The sequence below is a fragment of the Pundamilia nyererei genome, unplaced genomic scaffold, assembly GCF_000239375.1.
Source record: "Pundamilia nyererei isolate P.nyererei 1_Seehausen unplaced genomic scaffold, PunNye1.0 scaffold00084, whole genome shotgun sequence".
Lineage (NCBI taxonomy): Eukaryota > Metazoa > Chordata > Actinopteri > Cichliformes > Cichlidae > Pundamilia > Pundamilia nyererei.
Genome location: NW_005187485.1, coordinates 212,426 through 227,707, shown reverse-complemented (window position 1 = coordinate 227,707; position 15,282 = coordinate 212,426). Strand labels below are relative to the sequence as shown.

Genomic DNA, 15,282 nt, shown 5'->3' with positions numbered 1-15,282 from the left:
AGGTTCTTGTTGCCAAGTGTGGCAGCACCAGTTATTAGGCTTGGGGGGCAATTACATTTTCACACAGAGCCAGGTGGGTTTTAATATTTCTTTTGCTTATGTCATGTAAGCATCATGTTAAAACTGCAGTTTGAATTTGCTAAGATTTGCTTTGTCTAATATCAAAATTTCTTTAACGATCTGAAACATTCAAACGTGACAAATATACAACAACAAAAAAACACACACAAACAAACTTTGAAATGAGGAAGGGGCAAGTGCTTTTGTGCTGTGTATGATTTGGAAAAAAAAACTAATGGCAACAGCAAGAATCTGCATTTTCCCCTACAGGACAGGGAGCACATTGCTTTTCCAGCATCCTATTCTGTGGATTCATATTATTCAAGCGTTTTTTCACCCAAAGCTGTTAGAGCAGTCATTTAACTGTGAATAAGTTTTTTAAATGCCCTCCTCAGCCAATCACAGTCCCTTAGGGGCGGGGTCCCCCCCCCCGGCAAGCATCTGAGGAAGAAGGGGCTCCTCAGGCTCAGCTTCTGCCAGATTTGGCTACCCAGTACCACCACCAGATGACTGTCAGTGCGCATTTCCAATTGGCAGGAGGGAGAGTAAACCGAGGAGACCGATCGGGGAAGAGTGTGTATGAGAGAGAGGGAGAGAAGCGGGAGTGAGTGTGTTATAGAGGGAACAGAGTGAGAGACTCCAGCGGAGGGGCGAGAGGTAACTTCACCGAGGTTATCACTGCGCACTGTCGAGGAGGAGTGATCGCTTTTTTTTCGCGCAGCATGTTGAAGCAGGTTACAAAGTGGACTCTGGATGAACCTTCTGATTGAAACGCCCGATTCTCTAATGGACTGCTGGAGAGCACAGTGAGGCGAGAGCTGTGCCACAGTGGCAAGGAACGGAGACTGGGAAAGAAGCTGATGCAGAGGGGAAAGTTACCAACTGTGGAGATGTATTGCTAACTGCGAGTTTACTGACTGCTCGGACCATTCTGAGTCGTTTCTTTAAACTGGATGCTATTGTAGACGAATCTCCGGTGATCCCGAGCCCGGTGCCGCGGTGGACCATAACCAGCTCAGTCGCATAGACGGAGCGAGACTCTTTCCATAGAATACAATCAGCGGCAAGAGCAACTAAAATGTCTTCGTTATACCTCATCTTTTGCGTGATGGTCACAGGTAAGATACTCTTTTGTTTGCTATCATTTAACCACCCGGGTCCTTATTAACGGGGAAGGATGGACCGCGCTCCGTGCTGGCGCGCTGCGTCAAGCCATTCAGTGCGCTGCTGTAGTAGTGTGGGCATCTGATCTGCTGCAATGCTACATTTCACTGCTGTTAATTGCCGGTAAATGTTTAATTAGTTCTGAAAGAGTGATTACATCAGGAGGTTTCTCTGTCTGCGAGCAGTCCTTGATGAGAAATGGCACTGCGTAAGTGAGATTTGCAGTGATTTTTGCCCCCCTGATCTTATTCAAACATCGGAAGCCTGAGCGAAGTGAGCTTTCTTGTTTTGAATGGAAAGGCTCCGAATCATTGTACGAGGGTGCACAGACGGAAACTTTCACTTATTTGATTTCTTAAATCTGGGGACCGGTTGCGCCTGACCGCAGTGTTTCTCCACACGCGAGTGTCTTTTAAATAAGATGCTTTTTTGTTGTTGTTTTTTTTTAACGAGGCTCGTCAAGAATGCGCATTTAAGCAGGTGATAACAGAACAATTAAAGCTGGGTATGAGACAGCTCATTGCAGCTCCCTGCATCTTTTTTTTTGCCCTGAAGTTGGCCGGTGTTGCACACGCTGCATTCCCTTAAACAAAAAGAAAAAGAATGGGAAAAACACAAAAGCCAGAGGGGGTTTCTGCTGAGCTGACAGGATTGCGTCTAAAGTTTCTTTTCCTTTCATGTGGTGCGTAAACGGGCAAAAACGGACACGGTGTATCTTCCAACGGGGACTGCACGGTCTCCCGAGGACACGCATTTGAGATGGTAAGAGTGAGAGCGGGGAAGAGGGGGAGGCAGCGAGAAAGCAAAGGGGCAGAGAATGAGGGAGACACAAACTAGAGAGGGAGTGCATTTGTTTTTCTTGAGACGGGCAGACATAATGCACCTGTTTCCCCCCCACCCTCTCTCTCCTACACAAACACCACCACCACCCCTGTTGCTTTTTTATTGGCAGAACAGAGTTTATGAGTGATTATAACAAAGTCTGCTCATTGTGCCCCAGACCTTCCAGTATCGAGATTTCAAAATGCTTTAATTTTGAAGGAATTGTGAGGAGAAAGAATGTTTTGATGCACGTCTTGTTTTGAAAATGCGACTTGTCAGCTTTTGTTTTCCCTCCACACTTCAGCGTTGTAACTTATTATTAGTTATCCTGTAATAGAATTAACAGAACGATGCCGAAAACAGATGTGTTTTTAGGCTTAAATGCAATTATTACGAAACAAAAACAAACAAAAAAAAAGCAAGCAGGCTATCTGAACAGCTGCTACAATTTATTTGACTCGTTTTGTGCTGCTCTTGTTGTAGAAAAGACGCTTTCGGCAATTAACACTGAGCAACTGTTGACTTATCAGCATTTTTCAGCGTCGATAAACTAGAGCGCGGTATTAACACTTTGGGATGAGGAAAAATAATAATTAAATTTGAATGCAAGAGAATAGACAACAACCTGGCACTAAACACAGATGTTTTCCAGGGTGAGTGGAGGAAGAGGATCGTGGGGAGGCAGAAAAGATAGCATAATGAAATTGAAATCCTTTAGGCTTTATTGTATTTTCACCTCAGACAGACTTTCACCAAAAGCCCAAGCATGCCCAATGGCCATGTGTTGTGCATACATCTTTACCTTCAGCGTGGTTTTGTCATCATTCAAGGCTCCGGGGAGGAATGTGAAACGAGTAAACCTCCACTCCCTGATAGACTAGCAACAGCTGGATGAGAAGGAGCAGTAGCCAGACAGTGGCATATTTTCCGGACCCCAACACGCACACACTCACTCTCCCCCCTTTCACACTCAAGCACACAAATAATGAAAATGGTAACAGCTGCCCTAATTAGAACCTAAGAGACCCTAGACCTCATTTATTGTGTCAGTCTTATAAAGAGTCACAGATGCTCAAAATTCTTTGCACTCATAAATGTATTTTGTGGTATCCAAATTTGGCTCCAACACATGGCCTCACTTTGAAATTTATGTATGGCATATTGCATACATTTTGTAAGTATGTAGTCTGTACTACAACACAGATAATTTACTTTCCCGGATAGTCCCCTGGGCTCCCACAGGAATTGGATTCCACACTGAATCAGTATTCCGAGTAATCTTCAGTGAGCTCTTCTTTGGAACCTTTTGCTTTGGGTCGCTTGCGTCTCATCGGGCCAAGTTCAAAGGCTGTGAGCTAAGATTACAAGTTTCTCTCCATTCCTCTTAAGTCGTGTCGCCACTCATGTTTCACTATAGTGTGGCAGTGTGAAAATTTTCCACCTTGCTTCTTCTCACAGCATTTTTTTTTATTTTTCTTTTACTTTTTGCCCGGTCGCAGAATGTGTGACTGTGGAACACGGGGACAGGAGAGCGTATCTGCTTAATGGGCCGCAGGCAGATGGGAGACTTTCACCGACGGTTGAAAGCCTGTTCGCATTCATACCTCATACAGACACAAACATAGAAATAAACTCGAGCAGAGAAAGTGATAAATGCAGCCCCAGCTCACTCCTCCCCGCATTACCAGCCTGGGTTTTCCCATTACCAGATTTGTCTTTAAAATATAGAGTACAACGATGCTTGAGGATGCAGTGACAACATGGCCTGGGAGGTTTTGTTTTAGGGAGCTGCGCATATTTTATGAACTGCTGTTTTGCTGCTCTTTGAATTCTTTCGGAGGGGAGTCAGACTGAAGACAAAGTTGGGGGTGGAAGATGGAAGGAGAGTCTTAAAGGAGGGGTAAGACTTGGATGTGTCACCAGTGTCTTGATGATTAAGCGGACAAGCAGCGGGTAAACACAGAAGAAGACCGCTGAGCATTGTTAACCTTTCCCTGTCTTGTTAGTCTTGTCTCTGTCGCACAAACACACACACAAACAAACCAATGCGCTCTCTTTCTGCCTCCGTTTTACCTCCTCTCCTTGTATCATGCGCCTTTCTTTTCTTTTCCTCTGTGATAAAAACGATTGGAGATACAGTAAGAGAGTCTAAGTGCCAGAAAGTTTGGGGGTAAGAACTGTAGCCAGCCAGGGAGGAGTATAAGATATGAGGTTCACCAAGTGCAGACACAGCAGAATCTGAATGCAGCTGACTCTTGAACAGAAGTGCCTTGCAAAATTTGTGAGACAAAGTCAGGGCAAAGATAGATAACATGTGGTCAACTCGATGTTCAGTCCGTGTTGCTCGTTTTTAACGCTGTATCTGAAATTTCTAGAAACTAAACACAGAACGAAAGATTCACATATGCTTTTTTTATATTTTAAACTTTATCCCAACATGTGCATTTTAAGAGTTTTGTCAAGATTACTGTAGGTGACTGGACTGGATGAATAGTTTTAGAGCAAGGCATCCAGTTTTTCTTTTTTACAAATGATGTGGTCATGCAAACACACACACGCACAGGCACACCCGAGCCGGCAGTAATGAATGTCCAAAATCTGCAAGAAAGACCTGTTATTTCCTTTCATCCTGAAGACCCGTCATGCACACGAGGCATTGTCTTTCTGCTCTTCTTCATATCCTCTGAGCTCCCCTTCCTGCACACGCACTTGCAGCATTTTTACGGAAGGAGAAACTGGAATGAGAAAGGAAACAATGGGGCTTCATAATGTTGCTCATCTCTAATCAGCTTTGCCATGTGGGTAAACACAGATAAAGAACTTGGCAGTGTGTCCCGAGGCTTTGTTATCAGCTGTTAGCAACTTAAGTGGATGTGCGCACTGGTATGGCTCAACACAGGAAGCTCAAGTAGCCAGGTAGCAAACTGTTGATGACATTTGGCTTCTTTGTTATTATTTTTACCTCGTCCCACCCATCCTCCTTTTGTCTTCACTCTCTCCTTGTGTCTGTCTCTGCACATCCTCAGCGTGTCTTCCTCTGAGGTGGTTTGAGGAGCCGGAAAGGATATGACAGGGAACAGGACAATGGGAGCTTCCTGCCATTTTCCTAGAGTCTTCTTCCCCAGTTGTGACTCTTCGGGGCTGTGTTGTGAGCATACACACGGGCGGGGGACGGCACAAATTTGTTGACTCTTTCATTCTTCTGTACAAACACAGTAATGGAAAGAATAGAGAGAGGAAGAAAGTGGGATTAATTCTGTGCATGTCATTAGAACAGGCCCCCAAGGGAAAGAGTTGAATTTATACAGTAGCAGCTATTTTAGGAAAGACTTGTATTGCATTTATCTCCTCCCTAAAAATGCAAGTGTCACTTCCTTTTGCAGAGATATATCGCCATTTCAAAAGACCTTAAGCCCAGAAACCAACATACAACAGATGCACTAGACCACACATTCATTTTTATTTTCCAATCAATTCTTGCCCTGCAAGACAAGAATTTCATATCTCCTGCCGAGACGCAGAAACCAACAGCAAATTGAAATTTATCTTCTGCGTTGCAGCAATATCTGTTCCTGTGTTATCTTCACCAGCCGCTTTCCTTAACCTTGTATTAAAGATAGCTTTATTGGAGTAGAATTCTGGCAGCTGGGAAGAGTTTCAGGAAAAAGAAAAAAGTTCAGTTGGGAATCCCATCAGACAACATTTATTTAGCACTAGATGCAGATTTATTTTACTTCTATTTTTACTCTCTTTGCATAAACTATGATTGGCAGTGGCACTTGATTAGAAGGAGATATGAAATATTCAGCAGAGTGCACTAGGGCTTCTATGGCGTGTGCACATCATCCAGAAATGAATCACAAGGATCTCACGGAAGCAACACCCTGAACACACTCGCGCACCCACAGAGGTCAAGGGCGCACGCTGGGGCTGTGGATGATGAGCCGAGATGAGTGTTTGGCATCTTCAGGGCTGTGTGCTCTTTCTGGAGCGATTAGTCAAAGTCCAACTGTCTAATTAATGATGCTCCAGCTCTCAGGACATGTCACCTCCTTAACCAGCTACGGGTGAAAAACACATTCAAGGAAACAAGAAACTGTCTGCCTGCTGCTCATTTTATTAGATATGGAAAGAGTGTGTACCCTTGTGGGAATAAATATTCCAACTACTTGTTCCTTGAAGAAGTCCACGCTCACTCCTTATTCTCATTTTCATCTCTCCACCCTGTCAGTTGAAACTGCCTGGAACGCCGTGGCTAATATTGTGTTGGTGACTCAACCATTAACCAAAATAGTGGGTTGGTTGTGGCTTGCCCTCGTCTTCCTCTGCACAATGATTGTCCTGTGCTGCTGCTGCTGCTGCTGTTGTTCTTCCTATTGTTGGAAGAGACTGTGTGAAGGATTGGAGAAAGTGTAGCCATGTCTTTTATTTACATTTCTTCTGCAGAGAATTTCAGACAGGACTGAGAAACTCTCGCTGGGAGGTCTGCGAGAGAAGGCAACCAATTTGCTATCAACTGAGGGATGTCAGTCAAAGCGTATTGATCAAGCCTTTAACTGCAGCTCCCTCAATGGCAAAACATGTTAATGTTATCGAGCTGTGTTGAGACGTGAGTAGCAGCGAAGTGTGTGTGTGGGTGGGTGGGAGGGAGGGTGTTTGGTAGAGGTGGGTGGCAGTTAACTGGTTGAGGGGTGTGTCTCTCCCTTTCTCTCTCCTGAAGTCTGCTTTTGGCGTAAGAAAGCTGATGCAAAAACAACAATGGGCTCAGCATGAGAATAGGGGGAGGAAGAGAAAGGGAGAGGAGGGAGGCAGAGGGGGTCAAAGGGATTTACTGCCAGGAGCCTAGAATTTCAGGTAATGGATATGCTTGTTTCAGTGGAAACCAAACCTGCTGTTTTTCTTTGAGCATGGCAGAGGTGAAAAAACAAAAAAAGAAAAGTTGTAACTGACTGCAAGTCCGAGGGGGATTAATAGCACCTCAGGCTAAACATTAGATCTCAAGTGTACACTTGAATGCAAAGAAAGTGATTGTGTGCATACCTGTGTTTGTGTGTGTGTGTGTGTGTGTGTGTGTGTGTGTGTGTGTGTGTGTGTGTGAGAGAGAGCGCTGGAGGTGGGCTGGGTGGGGGGAAGCAGGTGTGCGAGAGAGAAGTAAGGGAGGCGTATGCTGGAAAGAAGCTTTTCTGCCACATTCCTGCGAAGCAGCATCAGCGAGGAGGGCAAGAACACATGGCTAAGTGCTTCCCAAGCTGGCTGAGGTAAACCTAACACCCCTCCTGGAGGAAGCAGCCCAACCATTGTTCCAGCACATTGCACCCGTCTGACTGAGGCATCCTAGTGCTGTGCAGATCCCAGGGGGCTGGAAAGAGAACGAAGCAGAGGAGGAGGAGGAGAGGGACTGATTGTTCCCTGCTCAGACTATCCACAGATGGGGCTATGGCACAGGATGCTTGCTGTTTGCTTTAGAGTCCCAAGCGTTTGCTTTGCAGTCATGGTGTACAGAATGCTCTTGGGGATAGAGGAGAAGAGAGTTCTTGCGGAGACAACAGCAGGGGAAGGGAAAGAGACAAGGCAAGAGGGAGAGAAAGAAAGGTATAGGGGAAAAAAGGGAGCCTGCTTAATATGATGTCAGTGTGAATATAGTGTCATTGCCAAGAAGGGAAGACGGATGATACAGCCATACAGTGATCGGGTAGTTGGGCGAAAGAGTGCTCAAGTCCTCCCCTGTATCCAAACAGAGACATATAGAGCCGAAGATAATGGAGAAGGGAGGGAGAGTAAAGGGAGTGATTGAGGAAGAGGAAAAAAGGAAGGGATGAGATGCAGGGAACCCAGGCTGCATCCATCATGTGGTTTGGTGCAGAAGCCATTTGTACCTATTGTTCTCTATAATTTGTTTTCTCAGAGCCTGCAATGGGAGGGGTGAAGGGGAGACACAAAGCTATGGCAGCCATTTATTTTTGCACTAATTGCATAAGTGAGACAGCATAATTAGACATATAGCTAAACAGACAATAGGCCGAGATATTCGCAGACGGAGATAGACAGGGAGGTGTAGATAGATCCGAATAGATGAGAGGCCTGGCGCTCTCCATTTCAAATTCAAGAGTACGAGAGAACATGTTAAACGCAGTAAAGGGGATGGAGAGGGATAAAGGGAAAGGAAAAGGGAGAGTAAAGGAGATGGGCATATAGAAGGGATGAAAGATAAGAGGGGGGGAGGGAGAGAAAAGCCCTCTTCACAGACTGCACTTTGAGGTGCGGCCCAGTGCTGCCGGAATAGTCACCTCATTTAATACACCTGCTCAGCGGGGAGGGGAGGGAAAAGTATAAGGAGGTGTTGTAAAGGAAAAGAGAGAAAGGGCACAAGAGAAGAGAGGGAAGAGGAAACAGATCTCATCTCAGATTCTTCAGATCAAAGGCAGAGAGTGGCTACAGAAGGCTGTTTGTTGTGGCTTGTTTGGGAGGGTCTCTGTCTCTGTGGGGTCATGGGTTCACCTGGTCTGCTATTTTGTTCAGGCAGCATTACGCTGCAGCACAGCCACACACCGAACGCCTTGCAGGCTACTTCATCACCTGAACGATTGTTTTTAAGAGACTTTTTTCTGTTCTTTTTTTCACGAAGCGATCAAGCAGGAGGAACACTGATTAGCAGATGGAGGCTGCCGGCTTCAGAGGACAGAGAAGTTAAAATTTTGTTAAAACTATCACAGTTTAGGAAGAAAAATAAAAGTAGCAATTTTTTCAGCTGACTGGACTGTGATTCCAGCAGATTTCGCTATGTTAGATTCTCTTTGTGTGCTAATGGAGTCGTGCATCTGCCAGGTCCTTGTGTAGGCGGTGCATGGGTGTGCTGAACATGTCATGTAGCCTTTTAGGACTGTAGTACAGGGAAAGATAAATAGGCCCTTAATGAAGCCGCACAATCACAGGCAAGTTAAAAAAAACTAAGCGAAGATTGAGGGGCAGTCAGGCCTGATTGGAGGGCTATTGAAGCCGGTCAAGAGAAGCTCTTGCGTCGTCACACTATAGATTAGCCACTCACTCCACTATAGACCTCAGCCTAACTACCCTTCTTTCTCTAAAGCAGTCCTCTGACACTCTATAGTGGCTCAAGTCAACTCCATGATTGTTCTGGGGGAGTTCTTTAAAAGCCAATTTAAACTCAGTTCTTTTGTTTAACTCCCCAGGAACTCAAGCTGGGACATATTGTATTGGCCGTGTGTGTTTGTGTGCGACTGAGTGTGTCTGTGCCCCTTTGTGGCTTAGATTTGGTGGTGTTTTTCTGTTTTTTGTGTGTCTGTGTCTGTGTGTGTGTGAGCCGTCTTTGAGCATGTGATGTTTAGTTAAAAAAGAAATGGGTGTATCTCGGAACTGGCAGAGACTAGTTTTGTGGGTGAAAGAGAGGGTGCATGAGAGAAATCAATGGCCCAATTCAACCTATTACAGCCATGACTGTTGCTGTAATGGTGTGGAAATGGACAGTAGTCATGTGGATCCCTTTTATATCTCCAGGCTTAGATCACAAGTGAAGCTGTGATTCATTTCCTCCCAGCTTTGATTTAAAAAAAAAAAAAAAGTACTCTGAGTATTTCAAAGAGTCCCTCACATGATGGTGAGAAAGAAAAAGAAATATCCCTTCGTTTTTGTGAAATGGTGGAAACCTCTTTTTCTGCCAGGTTTGCCGAAGGACAAACACAACACTGGGCTGCAATTTTTTTCCTCAACAAATAATGGCTCTTCCAAACTTCTCTCCTTCCAGCTGTTGCCTCTTTGATCCCAGGTAGCATGTTAACAAGCAATGCCTTCATGGAGTACCCTGAACATCAGTATGTGTATTCACATTAAGGTGTGAGAGTGTGTGCATGCGTTTGCACATGTATGGCTTCAAAGTTTGTGCGGATTTTCACACCAATTAACAAATTGCTTTATATGTTCGCTGAGGTGACGATAGCCTGTCTCCTGTGGGGCGCTGGATTTTTTTTCTTTTGCCCACTTCAGTGTTAACTCAAGGTGGGCTGAACCTTCTTTCACACTAACTCATTAATGATACCGGTCTAATTAGTGCCTGTGGCTCCAGACAGGGGGCCCCTGGAGGACACATCACCATTGTGAGCTGGCCTAATCAGGAGACCACTCAAAAGACCGAGGACCCACTGCACCAGTGAGAAAGTTCACACATATAGAGAGACCTGCCTGGACTCACACTCAAATTAACGCGCTGGTTCACTGGGGTAAGAGAGTATATAAAAAAAAAGAAAAGTGGTTATATTTTCAGACTTCTGACCATTGAGGATAGGCTATTTGCTCATTCCCATTTAGCGCCCTCTCTCCCTCTGGTAGTGCTCCTCCTGAGGGCGATGCAGAAATATGATTTAGCTCTCCTTCATCTCTTCATCCCTCTTTTTCACTCCAGATAATTCAATCTGTTTGATATCAAATAATCTCTCACAATTTTTCACCTTTTTTTTCACGTTTTAACCTTATCGCTCAAACAGCTACCTCAGGGAGCTGGGCCTCGTTCCACTGTGTTAAAAAAAGGGGGGGGGGGGGGTGAGGATGGGGAGCAGAGAGGAAGAGGTAGCCCAGGAAAAGAAGGATGGCAAATAGCTCTCCAAGGAGTGCTTTTAAATGCCTCTGTTTGCCATTCTCATGGGCCATATGTGAAAGAGTGGGCAAATAGATTCAAAGATAGGAGAATACTAAAAAGGAGACAGCGATACCGGGAACGATAAAGGGAAAGACAGAAACAATCTACAAGAATTTAGTGGAGAGTAGGTGATGTGAGTTGTGGAACTTGAGGTTTGGGTCTCTAACTTGTGTCCCACAGCACTTAACATGCCCCTGGCCATCTCTCCTGGCAGTTAATTAGAATCCAATAAGGTTGCCGCCTGTTGGTCATTGTTCCTCCACTGTGTTTACCCTTTCCAGAGGCTCCATTCGCTGCTTAATCTGCCGAGAAGCTGAATGTCAATAGGTGAGGCCAAGACTCCAGAGCCCTGCGAGAGAGGGAGAGATGAAGCTAAAAGGAGGGGAAGGAATGAGAATCAGGGGGAGTGAAGGGAAGAGGTCATTATTCTCGTTCCCCTCAATATTGTTCTCTGACGCTCCATTTCTGTTGAAACCCCATCCAGCCTCCCCCCCATCTCTCTCTCTTGCATCTCCTCTCTTCTTCTTTTCTTCTCACTTCTAATCCGTCCTCTTGATTGTTCTAAGCTGCTTTCAGCCCCTGGGAGGGTGGGGGGCTTTGGAGTCTGTTTTAATTAAGATTTAAAAGACGACTCCCTCAAGAAGGGAGATTTAAGAGCAGGATGGACTAAGCAAAGTAAATAAGCGAAGGTAGGACAGATTGTAGAGATGTCTCAGCAAATATCAGAAATCAGTAAAAGGAGAATGTAAAAAAGCTATTATTTAACACGCGGGACACGCCCATACATTAATGCAAAAACAGGCAGACACTGAGGCATTTGGATGGATAAGCCAAATTGGATTTTTTTTTTTTTTGTAATCACACGGCACAATCTATATAGATTGATCTAAACTTCCTGTGATTCATACCATATCCTGTGAGGGTGATATGGGATCAGTGGTAACCAGCAGGCAAGCCGAGGGAGTTATCTCCACACTCTGTCCAATGATCGATCATCTCACACGATGGGCTTAAGAGCCTGTAACGCCTCACTTGTTTATCAGAACCTAGAACTAGAATGTTTTCCATAGATACAATGCATGAAAGGGAGGAGAGAGCTCAGGGGGCATGTTTTAAAGCTAAAACTTTTTATTTGTAGCATAATCAGATATGGTTAGAAGCTAAACTGATTTTTCTTTGCATTACATTTGGGTATTAGTGTTGCACCTTGCAAACATAAGAGATACTCCAGATTAGCTTACTAGGTGCAGCCTGCAGGAGGCAGGAGACGAGACACCCGCTTGCCTGCTGTGCGTTCTTCTGACTGTTAACCGCACTATACTCACATCAGCTCAACTGGCCATGAAACAGACTTTACACCATCGATCTGGCGGGACCGTATAATGCTTCAACTTCACGGGACAGTTGCGTCCCTCGGATGCGGCATCATCATCAGTGTCTAGAAAAGTTCTGAGGTGCAGTTGGATGCGTGAAAAGGCCGGGCACTTAACAGTCACATCACACCGTGACAAAAGGAGATTTCTCTCCAGAAGCCTGGCCACCAGAGATACCAGCTTTGCTTTACTTTTACCATGCAAACAGCGTGTTACAAAGTGTTATGCTGAGGAGCGGTGCGTGTCACTGCAGCCCAAGAGCAGGCATGCGTTACATGTTTGGTAAAACAGTCACATAACAGCGCATCTGCCTCAACTGCAAACTGCGCATTCTTAAGGGCGAGTAAAAGCAGCTAAGAAAACACACCCCAAGACAAAACACACAATGAAGTGTTTAACTTCATCAAACCACAGACTTCGGTGCAGCCGGTAAGGTGTTAAAGGCCAGGCTAGGGTCGAGAGCCTGACCCATGGCATTCTCTGCTGTGATACATCCCAACACACAGCCACCATATGTCCGGGTTTCACAGTCAATGAGCCAACCCACCCACTGTGACAAAGGCCCATTCACACCCAGTTGACTCTAAGGAAATCTGCAATGCCATGGTATGATTAGGACAGAATGCAGCACTGGCGCAGACCTCGGCCGTTAGAGAAAAACAATAGACTAGAACAAACGCAGAAATAAAAGGACTGTTAGGGAAGAAGGGGTACCTAGACAAAGAACTTTAAAAAGTACTTTGAGCGGATAAACGTAAGTATGATCTTGCCCTCAGCCTGCTACAGCTCCATCGCTTGCCTCCATCAAAGCCCCCTGAGACTCTCCCCGGCACACTCTGCCTCCGTCACTCACAACTCTCTTAATAAGGCCAGCAGTAAACGGCAAGAAAAATATGCAGGGATGAAAGATCCTTCTCTCATGTTCTCGCTTTGAGGATGTGTTTCCGGGTGTCAGGGGAAGGTGGAGAAATGCAGCTTTAGAGTAATGCTGCATTTTAATAGAAACAATAAACTGCTTATAAAATATTATTTTGTGTCCCATATCCTGTTGTGTGTAGCAACAGCTCTGGGAACTTTTTTTTGGGGGGGGCAGACATGAAAAAGCCACCTAGGAGAAAACCTCATGCCAAAGAATAAAGAGTGCAGAGCTCCTGGGGGAGAGATATATCTCACATATATTCTTTCACCGCAGCGATTAATATCTAGGAAAAAAAGGTCAAACCAGACTTGAAACGGTCCAGTATATCACAGTTACATTTGGAGGCGGCATTTCATACATCAATCCCTGCTGTGATGTCTCATCAGCCTGGTCACACTGGGGAGACCCACACCGCAGATTATCAAAGATTGATGGGGTGTCCTAGTTAAAGATAGGGGAGGAGAGATGACTGGTTAGTGGCAGGAACTATACCGTGATCTTTTTCAGAGGTGATGATTGGAGGGCTCGCATGGCAATGCCCAGTGCAAACATCATCACTACATCTGACTTGTGTAGGGCTTTACCGCCGTAACCCAGAGACCTGATCACGGGGGAAACTTGCAGAGGTAGCAGTTTGGAGGAAGGAGGGGAGGGGGTCGCTGCTCCTATGCAAGGCATTGCTGTCTGACTCGGGAAGCTCAAATGAAGCTCTAAACTTTGCATTTCCTCCCTTCCACTTCCATCCTCATTATCATCCCCCTCTTTATCAGAAGACCCAACAAACTGACAGAACAAACAAGCAGATTATCCCAAATCCTTTTTCTCTCTCTCTCTAACACACAGCCTCAAAATCTCTTATCCACTGTTCACTGTCATACTACCCATTTCTTGTTCTGAGTGCTTGCTTAATAATTAATTGATTAATTAGTTCGCTCATTAATCATTTATTCATTAATCATGGCCTGATTTTTCTAGAGGAAGTGGTGCAATCTGAAAAAAAAACCCCTGACTTCACATTTCACTCTAATTATGCTCCTTTTACTAATCAACGCTTAAGAAATGGAGTTTCAGGAAATTAGTTTTCCCCTTCCCTTCTTTTCCTCAGCACAAAGCAGAATGTATTGAGGTCGGCAGGTAACATCCCCCCCCCCCCGGCCACCCTCTCACTTTCTCGTGTTCTGGAAGCTCTTAGTCATCAGGAATTTTAAAGGAATGTTTCAAGTAACGGGCAATCTGATGAACAGAATATAAAATTGATGTTAAATTAAAACTCGCACTTTCATCTCCTCTGGATGAGGAAGAAGAAAAAAAAAGAGTAGGAATTCTGGTCGCGGACTATCCTGAGACAGTGATTAATACGCGGCAATTTGAAGGCTGTTTGTAAGAACAGAGAGGTGGCAGCATTGTGAATCACACACTTATTCTCTTCACCGGATCCACGGGTCTCCCGGGAGAGGAGGTAATTTGTTTAATCGCTAAGAGTTATGTTCTCCGGACAGAGAGATGGGAAGATAGGATCGTTCAGAAATATGCTCCGCAACGTGGCGTGAGCGCGAGAGGGGGAGCGCAGAGAAATATTGTGAACAGGTTTAATTAGGAGTGTTTGTGTGCCTTTGTGTTCCTGTTGGATGCAGAGTTCACTACAGAGCTCAGCTGCTTTCTCTGAAGAGGCTCTTGTCAGCTGCTGACAAAAAAGAATTATGCATCAAATTAAAGAGAGCTCCACTGAAATGGAGGCAAGTCGGGCATTAACCTCTAAGCTTTAAAAAGCACACATATTAAGCAACACTAATGAGACTCTCACTGAGCTGCCTGTGTTTTATATTCAAACACACACAAAAGTGCGGCTTTGACTTGCAGTGTGCCATTGCAGCTTCTCAATGAGGTTGTCTTTTTTATTTATCTCACCAGCAGCAAACACTGCGTAAGTGAACAATAGCGTAGATGGCCCCTTTACCGTAATAAGATGCACACATTTACAACATTACCACCCTCATTAAAAAATAATAATAATAAAGGGGAAAAAAAAGTATTAATTATGAAACGCACTACTTCCTATCGCGAAGAGCCGAGGGGGTTTCCACTGGGCTCAATTAGGAAGAGCAGGCCGAAAATCCCTTGACTAAATTAATTGATACCCCAGAGCATTAGAGCCAGAGTCCCAGTACCGAATCTGTGCAGAGAATCCCTTTGTTTTCATTTCCACTGCATGTTTTTAAAGCAAGATATCGTGGCAATTTTCACATTATCTCTTCGTTGTTTTATGGATTTTAATGTGTCATTTATTGATAGAT

The 15,282-nt window shown here is 44.9% G+C and overlaps 1 protein-coding gene across 3 annotated transcripts in view; it reads left to right on the top strand.

Annotated features, from left to right (window-relative positions):
• Nucleotides 1-555: 555 nt before the first annotated feature.
• The window catches only part of kirrel3l (kirre like nephrin family adhesion molecule 3, like), a 31,635-nt gene continuing 16,908 nt past the window's right edge, over nt 556-15,282 (top strand). For all 3 annotated transcript variants that reach the window (XM_013912256.1, XM_005738402.1, XM_013912255.1), the window contains exon 1: nt 556-1,178. In XM_013912256.1, the coding sequence (XP_013767710.1) occupies nt 1,139-1,178 (40 nt within the window). In that variant the 5' untranslated portion in view covers nt 556-1,138. The remainder of the gene's footprint in view (nt 1,179-15,282) is intronic.